The sequence below is a fragment of the Antedon bifida genome, chromosome 5 (genome assembly GCF_963402885.1).
Source record: "Antedon bifida chromosome 5, ecAntBifi1.1, whole genome shotgun sequence".
Lineage (NCBI taxonomy): Eukaryota > Metazoa > Echinodermata > Crinoidea > Comatulida > Antedonidae > Antedon > Antedon bifida.
This window is the reverse complement of record NC_136230.1, coordinates 24,205,491-24,217,736: the sequence shown is the minus strand read 5'-3', so window position 1 is coordinate 24,217,736 and position 12,246 is coordinate 24,205,491. Positions and strand designations below refer to the sequence as shown.

At 34.1% G+C, this 12,246-nt stretch overlaps 1 protein-coding gene across 1 annotated transcript; it reads left to right on the top strand.

Moving 5' to 3' along the window:
• Window positions 1-309: 309 nt before the first annotated feature.
• LOC144843206 (uncharacterized) lies at window positions 310-12,191 on the top strand. The gene is made up of 11 exons (XM_078699985.1): window positions 310-500; window positions 1,237-1,388; window positions 1,546-1,667; window positions 3,307-3,439; window positions 3,824-3,894; window positions 4,212-4,417; window positions 7,614-7,710; window positions 8,348-8,500; window positions 8,927-9,099; window positions 9,575-9,740; window positions 10,205-12,191. Exons 1-11 carry the CDS (start codon window positions 391-393, stop codon window positions 10,397-10,399), a joined length of 1,578 nt encoding a protein of 525 aa, XP_078556111.1. The 5' UTR covers window positions 310-390; the 3' UTR covers window positions 10,400-12,191.
• The last annotated feature ends 55 nt before the right edge of the window (window positions 12,192-12,246 follow it).

Genomic DNA, 12,246 nt, shown 5'->3' with positions numbered 1-12,246 from the left:
TAATAATAAATATTTTTCATAATTACATTCTGATTCAAACACTATGTTCCAGCCTATGTTTTAGATATTTTTCTAATATTAAAACTGAAATAATCCGCAATATTAATTAGCTTATTTTTCACTGTATCTTAATTAATAATGCTTTATATATATAGAATGTGAAATATGTAAAAAGATGAGAAATATTTTGTAATTTAGTGTGAGTTATTATGTACATAGTAGTATAACGGGTAATCAGTATAACGTGTGTAGTTCACGGTTTGGCACGACTGTGTAGTCTCGAACACGTTATTGTTTTCGACCATAGCTACAGCAACAAGCAAGCTTCCACACACACAGCAACAATCCACCACCGCGACGAAAATTGTTAGGCTAGATTTGTTATTAGAAATGAGTTCAAAAGAACATCATTCAGGCCATGATTGCAAAGATCATGAAAAAGAAAGGTCTAATGATGCATCACGGAGAGCTACGGACATCTTTTTAACTATTAAATCGGGGTAAGTTTGGTGATAATTGCCAAAAGAAGTATCGGTAAACACTGCAGTCAGAGCGATGGGTCGACTGTATCTTAATCTTTTGACCAGCTGCCGGGAAAGGGAACTCGCCGTGGCACTGCTTTCCACTTTCTAGGCCTAGGCCTAACACACTTTTATCTCTGAAAAAAACATGCATTTTTGTTTGTACTTTGGAGATAAAGTAATAGTAACTAAATAAACAATGTTTTAACATAATAAAAAAGAGTTCATATTTTATACAACATAGGCCTATAAAAGACTAAAAGTATAGGGGTAATTGATTTGAACATGAACAATTTAATTAAGAACATGATGATGAATTAGCCTATGATGAACCAGCCGATTGTAGACTCGACTGTAGATGGCTTAGCCTATGTATTGTATGGATTTAGATCGATCCCAATTGAGAAGTACAATAGAACTCTTTCTCTATGACACTGTTATTCTTGTATTTGTGACCCTGTCTGGAGTGCCCTTTAAACTTTGAGACCACCAAATGTGACGATAAATTATGTCCAGCATCATCATGATCATTTTGCAAAAAACACTGTGTAAAAGTTATGGCTATGGGCTTGAGGGGACGCTTCTATCTATATTAATTTAAGGGGCATTTTCCCTGAAACAAACTACTGTAGGGGATATGTTTTAACCCTGTGGCCAACCCCTATTCAGAAAATGCATTTCATACGATTACCGCCATTTTTTTCTATAAAAAAAGGTTTCTTATACGTGTACAAGAAATAATTGAAGAAGAAGGCCCTGATGTTTTAACCAGAACAGATGAAAAGGGACACACACCAATACATTGGGCAGCTCTTGGTGGCCATACCAACATCATTAGGCTTATGGTTGAGCAAAAATGCAACTTGGGTAAGAGATAGAAATATTGACAACAAAATTTCAATATTACTTAAAAAATTTGATAGATGGTAATACAAATGTGTTTATGTTATTTTTTATTTGAAAATTTCCTAGAATAAGAATGTAGAGTTTAATAATTCATTACTTTATTTCATTCTAATTACAGATCCACAGAGTAAGAATGACTTGGGCCCACGTCCAATACACTGGGCATGTGTAAATGGACATGTTGCTATTGTTGATATTCTTTTACAAGCAGGGGTTAACATTGATACTATTGACAATAAGGTAAGGCATTGGAGCTGTAGGTTGGTGGTTCAACAGTAGTACCAGAGTTGTAACCAAGGCAATAAAATAGCAAGAAACTACACTTTCCTAGATCAAACGGAAATGTTTGGCGCCCGATATGGTATGCCCCGCCCCTACACGTTTGATTCATTTGCCATTGGCCAATTGGCTTCCACAAAGTTTCATTAGGATCTACGTGACTGGTAGTACCAAAACGGTACCATCTATAATCTGTACGTTATAGCATTGATTTAATTCAAAACCCTTCCCACTTTCGATATAAATGATCAATGCTAGAATTAATGAGAATATATGAGATGCACTTTTGAGGAAACATAACAATAAAGTGAGTATACACATCATCTGGTTTTATGAATTTTAATGTCAGCATTGTCAAAATGAAATTTAACGGTACACATATTTCAATTCACGGAGAGAAAAAAAAGAAAAACAGTTAAATCTGATCAATTGTGTCTACTTCGATCAAATCAATTTTAAAAATTACAGTATGCCTTTTTAAACTTCATATCATAAAAAAAAATCAGACACATACAACCTTTTAAACAAAATACAATCAAATACTGTAGCAGTAAAAACAATTCATCGTATGGTATGTATGAGTCTGTTACAATAGCCTATCTTGGCAAGCGAGCTCAGTGTCCTGTTGTTTGATTGCCTTGTAACTCACAACTGTTGTTAATAACTATGGTAGATATAGTATTTCCTTCCTTTACTTGGTGAGCTACTGTAGTTGTTGTAGGATGTGTTAAAAATACAAGGAATACGATTTCCAGTATTTCCACTATTTTACCACTGTATGTTACTTTGTCCAAAAATTGGATCCAATTAATTGTTTACCCAATAAAAGGTAAAAAATAATTAACCAGAATCCCATTGTCTGTCTCGGACAACAGGATTCTGGTAAAGTATAACCATAGGCATATTGTACTTTTTTCACTTTTTTTGTTTTTTCGCAAAAGTGAAATAACTGTATTAAAACTATAAATTTTTCCTAATCAAATTTTTTTTCTTTCATGTTTTGGAGAGACAATACATCTTTTTAAAATTCTTTTGGGTTTTTTTTGTGATTCTGATGACTATTTAAGATATTATATAAAATAATTTACCCGCAACACAGCAGCTACTGTAGCTAATGAAATTAGAGGAACAGGAAAATGCAAAAATGATTTTTAACCTTTCATAAGAGAATGCCAACGGTAATCATGACATTCTAGAGTTACTGCTTTTGGCAAGAAACATTCATTTTTATATTGATTATTATATTCTATAAAAAAGGGTCATTCATAATGATATTAAAAAAAAAACACCGTCTCAAATACCTTTTATTATATATTATAGTACAGTCCACCACATAACCAGACTTCCTGAAAAACTAGAACCCCTCCTTTAGGACACCCATATTCAGAAGATACTCCCATTATGGGGACACACCTATTCAAGGCACACCTTATTAAGGGGACACTTCTTGTGAAACAAATGAGATTATTGGAATTACCATATTTTAATGTATTATAAGCAATAAATATAACAATATGTGTGTATATGTTTTTGCTACAATAGTTTCAGAGATAATACTGTAATATAAAAGACATTTTTTTCACATTTGTTTTTTTTCTAGGGCTGTTCACCTTTGATCATTGCCTGCCAGTATGGCCAGACAACATTAGCATGTTATCTAATGGCCAAGGGTGCTAGGTTACAGTTGACCGACCGTGAAGGCGATAATGCACTTCATTGGGCTGCATTTAAAGGTATGTACTATGCAAATTAGTTTGATGCAAATTAGTTTTTGTATTCAAGATATGTTTTACCTTATGCAATAAAGGTAACTGCGTGTGGCGCATTGTGTTGGACGCTGTATTACCGATCGTGAGGTCGTGGTTCGAATCCAACTCTCGCCGCATTGCTTGTATCCTCAGGCAAGGCACTTTACTTACATTTGCCTCTTGTCACCCAGGCGTATAAAATGGGTACCCGGTTATATCAAGACACGTTGCGCTGATTACTAGTTCCATTATGGGAGTATGTTTCCATACGTGTTTGATAAATTGAATAAGTTTATTTTTGTTATGCTTTCAAACACTTTATATTTCACAATTAGAGTTATATATATATGTATTTATTTTCTGTTCTAGGCCATTGTGAACTGACCAGGCTTCTAATTTATTCAGGTTTTAACCCACGGCAAATTGATAATTATGGACAGGTATTGGATTATCACTATCACAGTAATTATCACTAAAAGATATGAATGATACAATATACTTACAGTACTTTGCATATGAGGAATGTTTATACATCATAGGCATATTGTATTGAGCCTTGACTGTGTAAGGGGCGTGGCTTCAAACTGGCATCTGATTGGGCGATGTGATGCAGGCTATATTTGATGGTCCCTCTCCAAGGTGGCTTGCTTTTTGAGCTATGATTGTGTTGGAATTGACAATATATTATTTTCATTTCATATACATTTATTCACAAATTTAAAACAAACATCAAAACCTCATTTCATTGTTTTTTCAGACGCCTCTCCATCTTGCTTGTATTAGTGGTGACCTCAATACTGTGAAAATGCTTTGTGAGCAGGACGGTGTAGATATTGACCGACCAGATCACAACCAGAAGACACCATTAATGTTAGCACAGGGCCGCAACCATAAAGATCTCATCTCATATATTGAAGGAGAAAGTAAAAACAAGGCTAGCTTTATCCCACAAATCAATTTTAAGTACGTATTTTTTGTTTTATTTATTTAAGCGTATAATGTACATATGAGGGAATAACCTGTATGAATGCGCTGCTTGCACAGCATTTATTGTCAAATATATAAAATATTTAAAATTTGAAGTTTGTACACAGACAAAGCTCTTAAAATTAAAAAAAAAACATCAAAAAACATGATAAAGAAAAAAGATACAGAGCATACAGGCAAAAGAGAAATTCCAATAACAAATTGTCATGATGCCTACAATACGGTAAGACACAATTATAGTAATACTAATCTTATCTAGATGTTTTACTGTATAGTTATGGAGTTCGGAATAAATGACTTTCTATATCTGCCAGTTTGAGTGTAAAGAGATCTAATACAGACTAATGATGGGAGAAATTCGTATTCTAAAAATAAGGGATGAGACGGTTGTGCGAGTATACGCTCTACCCATGTCATTAGCTGTAAGGCTGCCGCCCCAGACTATAAAACAAAAATAAATCACACTGGATATCATCGAATTATAATATAATTCAATCATTTTTGGATACAGTACCTAAATATTTACACTGTGAAACTATATTGATCCTATCATTACCAATCCATGTTATGGGTTTTTATCTTTTCTAAAGTCAATTGATCATTTCACATGTTTTTTAAGTGTTTAGAATTAAATAATTGTTTTTACACCATTCAGTAAGATGCAAAACTTCACAATAATAATCGTTAAGAGAGGCGTTATCAGAAATTAGACCAACTAATGCAGTGTCATCTGCATATTTGATCGCCATGCAGGATTCGCACACAGGGTGGTAATCGTTGGTGTAGAGGATGTATTTACTTGTTAAGGAAGGAAGGCAATTTCTGATCCAAAGGATTCATGTTGAGTTTAGATAACAGGATATTAAATGCTGATGAAAAGTCAATAAACAGTAGACGGTAGTATGTGCTCTTCTTATCTAGATGTTTCTGAATTGCATGGGGTCCAACTGGCATTCAACTACGAGTTTAATCAAATGAGAAATAAATCGTTCAAAGCATTTCATAATCAATGAAGTAAGTGCTATTGGTCTAAAGTCATTTAACACTTTTACAGATTTCGATTTAGGTAACGGTACGATCAACGAGTGTTTCCTAATCGATGAGACAACCGAAGAGTTTAAAGAGATTTGAAATATAGTTTTGTAATATGTAGACTACTGTAACTGTTCTGCAAATTCTTTAATTAATCTTCAGCAAAGCTTGTCAACACCAGCGGCTTTCCTGGAGTTAGTTTTATGGAACAATTTTGTTACGTCATTAATGGAAATACAAACTTTATTTGTGGAGCAAAGATTGTTACAAAAGTTTGTGATGTTATTTTCAAAATTAAAGGAGTCGAATCTAGTATAAAAATGATTAAGAGACATTGCAAGGCTACTATCATCGTGTCAAGGAAGCGACACTTGTGGTGATGACTTCCATGTTTCTCGGGAATTTTTTTCGTGGAAATGTATTTCAATTCTCTTTTTAAATCTTTGTTTGCCTTTTTTAATACTTGATTTAAGTTTACGTTAGCTATTTTCAGTTTAGAGACATCGTTACTAAGATAAGCCAATTATTTTATTTCTAATGGCAGCTTTTGATCAATCCAGGGTTTGTCATTAGAAAAAAGTTTAACTTGTTTTGTTGGGATAGTTAGGCTTTCACAAAAAGTTATATATGCGGAAACAGTCACAGTTAATTCATCAATATCACTTGCCGATTCCGTGAAAACCTCCGAATTAGTTGCATCAAGACAGTCCTTCAAATGCTCGATATGCTCTGGATACCACAACTTTACATGTTTAACTTCAGGTTTGCAAGACTTCTTTAATTTTTGCTTATAGAGCGGAAGTAGTTGTATAATCATAATTATGATCATGATCGGATTCGCCAACAGGAGGAAGTTTTATAGATTTGAAAGCGCCGGGTATTGTTCCATAACAAAGATCGAGTGTTCTATTGCCTCTAGTAGTGCACGTAACATACTGTTTGTAGTTTGGTAATATTCTGTTTAGGCGACAATGATTAAAGTCGGCAAGTATGAAAGTAGGACTTCCTGGAGAACGGGCTGATAAAACTTGCTCCTGTTCGGCAATGTGATTAGTTGCCCTTTCTGCGTTTCCGTCAGGAGTAATATAAACAAGAATAATTTTTAAGTATCCAAATTCCCTTGGTAGATAGAATGGTCTCAAGGAGACAGAGAGCAGTTCAATATCAGGATTACAAGTTATATTTTGAACAGTTATATCAGAACACCATTCATTACTTACGTAACAGCATACTCCACCTCCTTTAGTTTTTTTAGCGGCTTCCGTGCAATCACATCTTACTATCGTATATCCACTGAGTTCCACTTGTGTATCGGTAATGTCTTCACGGAGCCATGTTTCGGTGAAACAAAACAAATATTAGTATTTCGGTCATAATTTATTAGAGCAGACAGTTCATCTATTTTATTGCACAGAGATCTATCGTTGGAGAGTACGACGGTTGGTAATGGTAGTCTGTTTGGTCTCTTTTGCAATCTGTGCTTAACGCCACCCCTCCTTCCTCGCTTACGTTTGTAGGTTGTTTGCCTTGTTGGTTGTTCTGGACTGCTATCTGTATTGTTGAAACACCTGGTAAGTTCGATTGGAATTCCGCCAATGACAGACTCACACCCGTGGGTGTTACGTAATCCAAACAATACGTCACGCGAGTACATCAACCGATTACTGCGTACAAACATTCCTTCCGGGCCTTGGCCTAGGCAATTAATTGACAAATAAATAGGTAACATCATAAAATAGATACATAAAACGTATCCCACCACAGATTTCCACAGACAGCACAAAACAGAGAAACTTTGATAGAAATCAGATAAACGATCACTACAAACAGATATTTAAGAGCTCTCAACAGTGTACAAGCATCGCTTGAATGGACAGCGCCACCTTTACAGTGCCCCTTAACCACTTTACTTAGCAAAGTAAATTTAATCGCTATCCCAATAAGTTATTTTCTCGTTTTCAGAGTAGGCCTATGTACCTATTTCTTCCAAAAAGGTAATCACAGACAAACAGTTGTTTTAGGACAGAAAAGTATTTGTGTAGGGAAATAAAAGAAATTCTCCCTATATGGTTAGAAAGAGCAGTATATTATTATAATTTTTTTGTATTACTAAAAATATTTTCTCTCTTTTTTCATTTAGGAGTATTATATTTGGTCCTGCCGGCAAAAGCAAGGGTCCTTTTTTGTTTTATATTTTCAATGTTTTATTTTGGGGATACCCAATGTACATATTTAAGGTAAGACATTGGTTCTTTGTAAATAATTATTAGATTATGAAATGAAATTAAGACAGTACTGTAAATCAGTTTTATGTTTGTTTTGGAAATGTTATGGTTGGTCCCTAAGACTTTATTTCTGTATTTTAATTCCTAGACAAAAGATGTATTGATATTTGAATTTATAACTCTACCTATTAACACTCTACTCTTAATCATTTATCTGTTATTCTTTATTATACAATATGAATTTCAACTAAACCTTCTTTTTACTTGGCAAAATTGATTTTTACTAAGTATAGTAGGCCTACTTGCTTTGTTTGTTCGCACGATACCATCCACAACTTTTAAATTATCGTCCAGAATGTTTGGGTGTTAATAGTTAATAATTTTCAGAAAAATTGGTGACATCACAAAATCTTATTATATTAAAATCTGAGTTAATGTATCTTCATTATGATCTAAAATATGAAATAGCATGCCATCTGTATTCCTATATATATAATAACATGTGGCCGAAATATAAAGTAATGAGCCCTCTCTCTCCCCGAATATAGTTTTCCCTGATATGTTTTGCCAAGTACTTCACTCAGTTTCTAAGTACTTTCATTTTTAAATTTAGAGAGAATTTAATATCATATTAACATTTTTTTTTCAGTGTGTGCCGGCTACCTTTGCCCTTTCACCTGGAATCCATTATCTATTTATAGCTGTTAATATTGTCATGTGGTACATGTTGTATAAAGCGTACACAATGGATCCAGGGTTTCTTCCAAAGAATTCCTCAGATTATGATCAAGCAATTAAAAGAGTAAGTGTATTTAGAGCAAGGCAATATAACAACAGGAAGATAGGAAATCGGACAAGACAGTCCGTTGATCTTATGTCTGGCTGCGACAAATACCAACAGTACTGTACTATGTACATAATCTCTGCTGTGCGCAGTGTCTTTTAAGGGGCATGGAACTGATCGTGTCGCAGCCACAGATAAACCCTTTGATCTCTGGAGCTCAGCATCCTGTAGATTGCCTTGTTTAGAGTAGCTTGTAGTAATACAGTAGAACTACTAATTTGGGACACCCCTATTAAGGGGGACACTTTCCAGTGAAACAAACAAGGGGCAATATATGTTTTACAATATGGCAAACCCTTATTCAGGGGACACCCTTACTGGATACTTGGTCCTGAATGCATAGGTTTGCTTTCTATAATGCAGTATTTCAATTTTGTTTTACAGGTAGCTCACTTTGATGAATGGAAACAGGGTCAAAATCCATTAAAGCGTCTGTGTCATACGTGTCATCTGGTTAAACCAATGAGAGCCAAGCACTGTCGTATATGTAACCGATGCGTAGCGCATTTTGACCATCATTGTCCATATGTGTATAACTGTGTAGGATATAGAAATAGGTAAGTCGCTCCATGTTTTTTAATTGTTTTTGGACACTGGAACGGCATAGACTATGAATTCACTGATAAGTAACAAATGTTTGGTTTGATAATTTCTATTTCAAACGTTTTCATACAACATGGCATCAGAAGCTATTAACCAGCAGAAAGTTAAATGCTCCCAAACCAATTGGCATTGGTACTCCAGCAAGTATGCTAGTAGTCGAGATGTAGCTTGGTGGTTGATGTGCTTGCTTGCCTTCCAATCCCAAGGTCCAGGGTTTATTCCTGACCAAGTGCAAGAGTGGTAACTCACAACTCCACTCCCTCAAATAAATATGAAAAATTATAAAATAGTTTATCCATACTTAATATCCAAAGTAATTTGTATGTAATTGTGAAATATTTTCTCTTTATGTTTTTGTGTGATTTGTATATGGATGTACTATCCGAAATAAAGGGAATGAATAAATAATATATTTTTTTCTTTTTTTAGGACGTACTTTGTAGGCTTCACAACGTGTGTATCGTTGCTATCTTTATTTACCTTTTACTTTTCCTACATCATCATCAACTTGGAAGGCTGGAATGTCTTGTATGCCATAGGCATTGCTGAATGCAGTTTCTTCGGCCTAATAACTTCTGGTTTATGTTTTGCCACGGTAAGCTTTTAACAAATTAGCATATTCCAATTTTAGACTGTTTGTATAAAGATGAAATACAGCTATTTCTTAAAGCTAGATACCCACTCAGATGCAACCAAATGAGGCGCAACGCAAGTATTTAACCAATGAATACAGAAACTTTTGATGGGCTTGGCTCATCGTTCATTTGTATTACGTTTATGTCTTTGAATCTAATAGTAAGAGCTCTTGTGGGACATCTCCATTCAGGGCAATGAAACGAATTAGTGGAAATGTCTATTTTGACACGATGGTCAACCCCTATTTAATAGACACCCCTTTGTTGAGTACCAAATGTGTCCCCTTAATAGCGGTTATATTGTATACACATTACTTTGTCTTTTATGGAAGCCCACATTAATACATGCTTTTTAAATAACACCCTCTTCCTAAGCCATGCCTTTCTTCACATTCTTAGTAAACATACCTATTTTATTTTCCAGTGGTTCATGGCAATTACAAACACCAACACAAATGAACGAATCAACTATAAGAAATACGATTACTTAAAAGACGCTAACGGCCACTACCACAACCCGTTTGACCGAGGTATTCGTCATAATTTTCAGGAATATTTCCATTACCGTAAACCAATGATAGACGAAGAAGTTGAAAATATTTATGCCTACACTGTGTAAAGCTCTCTCTACACTATCAAACTAGTTTGACAAAAAAAAGTGTGATGTGCCCAAATATGGTAGTGATATGACATCATCATGTTCATATATGAGCACATCACATTTTTTTGTCACATAAAGTTTGATAGTGCATACACTGTGTAACATTATTTATGATCTATAACAAAATATTTAAACTTAAAATGTGTCAAGTTATTTGCTTTGCGGAAAGTTAAAGCATGTGTGAAAGGTATATTTTCCTTGCTGTCTTTTCCCCAAAGCAACTTGCCAATAAATAGGCGAGAGCCATATGCTGATGCAGGTGGATAGGTACAGACTCATATTTCTTATGTGTGCATATGGAAACCAAAGGCTGTTTCTTATATAAAAAAAAAACCCTCTCCCCCTGGAATGGTGAATTTGCACCCAGAAATGAAGAATTCCTTTCAGAAAAATCTACCTTGACAAAATCCTTACACATTCAGATTTGAACCTTATAATCTGAAATTTGTAGCCAAGTATTATAATAATATAAATGGCAAACTGAAATTCTGCTCATTTCAATGTAAAATATCCAAACTGATCCTTCCTTTTTTTATGCAAATGTGGTCTAATACAGAATTTGATATTTAAGAATGAAATAATTATGCATAAACTTGTAATGCATCACAGTTAACATAAATTTTATTTTGTTAAGTTTTTAAAACAGTTTTATAGAGGTTTTTTTTATTTTTTTTTTACTGACCTGTGGAAATTAACCTTGCAGACTGAATGTTTTGTGTTGTTGATAGAATTATGCCTTTGTTTTATAAGATATAAAAAAAAATATTTCATAGAAACTGTATTCAATTTAAATGTAGTATATCAAGGCCTTAAGTATATAAGTATTCTAAATCCAAACGCACATAATTTTTATACCTGATTCACACATACAAAAATCAAATTGTAACATATTGTTACAAACTGTTATCTTGGTACGAACATGTGAAAGAATTTCTGTGTAAAATCTTGGAAGAAATCTGTAATCTTTACAGGCCTCAGCAATATGGGCGGATCCAGGATTTTTTAAATGAAGTAGCACTAACATATGATATTAATAGTCTGTCAAAAATAGTTCCTAATTTCATTTTAGCTGTCAAAAGGGGGAGTATGCATCCCTATAACTACTGGACCCGCCCTGATGATTACATCAATGTGACACAGCAGTATCTGTGCGTATTCATGAATCATTCAGAGTTTTTTACACAGTGTTTACATTGTTACAATCTAACGTGTGAAAGCGTTGTAAGATTACCACGGAAGAGATATCAATTTAACTATTTGTTACATTAGTGTGTGAAACAGATATTAGTTAATATAAAAAACAATTCATACAATCTGTATACAATGTAATGTAATATTGAGGCCTTATTTAAATGTCAGCTAAAAGCAGACACACATATTTGCTGAAGAATGATAATAGCATTATATTTGATGTTGTGTTGTGACTTGTGCCATCACAATTTATTAGGAAGATTCCGATACCAATGTCAAATATGAAACGCCATTTTTAATAATATATCAACTGCTAATACAGTTATTCAGGGTGATCCCTATTCAAAGGCATCCCTATTCCAGAGGACATCCCTATAAAGCTTGGTTCCCACTAGGACACAATGCAATTTGAACTGTTGCTTGTGATTGGTCAAATTTGTTGCATATGTGCTTTCAATGCATCGTAGTGTGAATCAAGCTTTAAAGGAGCACTTTGTTTGGTCCGGAAGGTGTCCCCTTACTGTATATGTAATCATTTCTTGTTTATACAGGTAGTATTGATAATTTGAATGTAAATATATTTTTTCTAAATAGTTTTGTAGATATTCATTTTC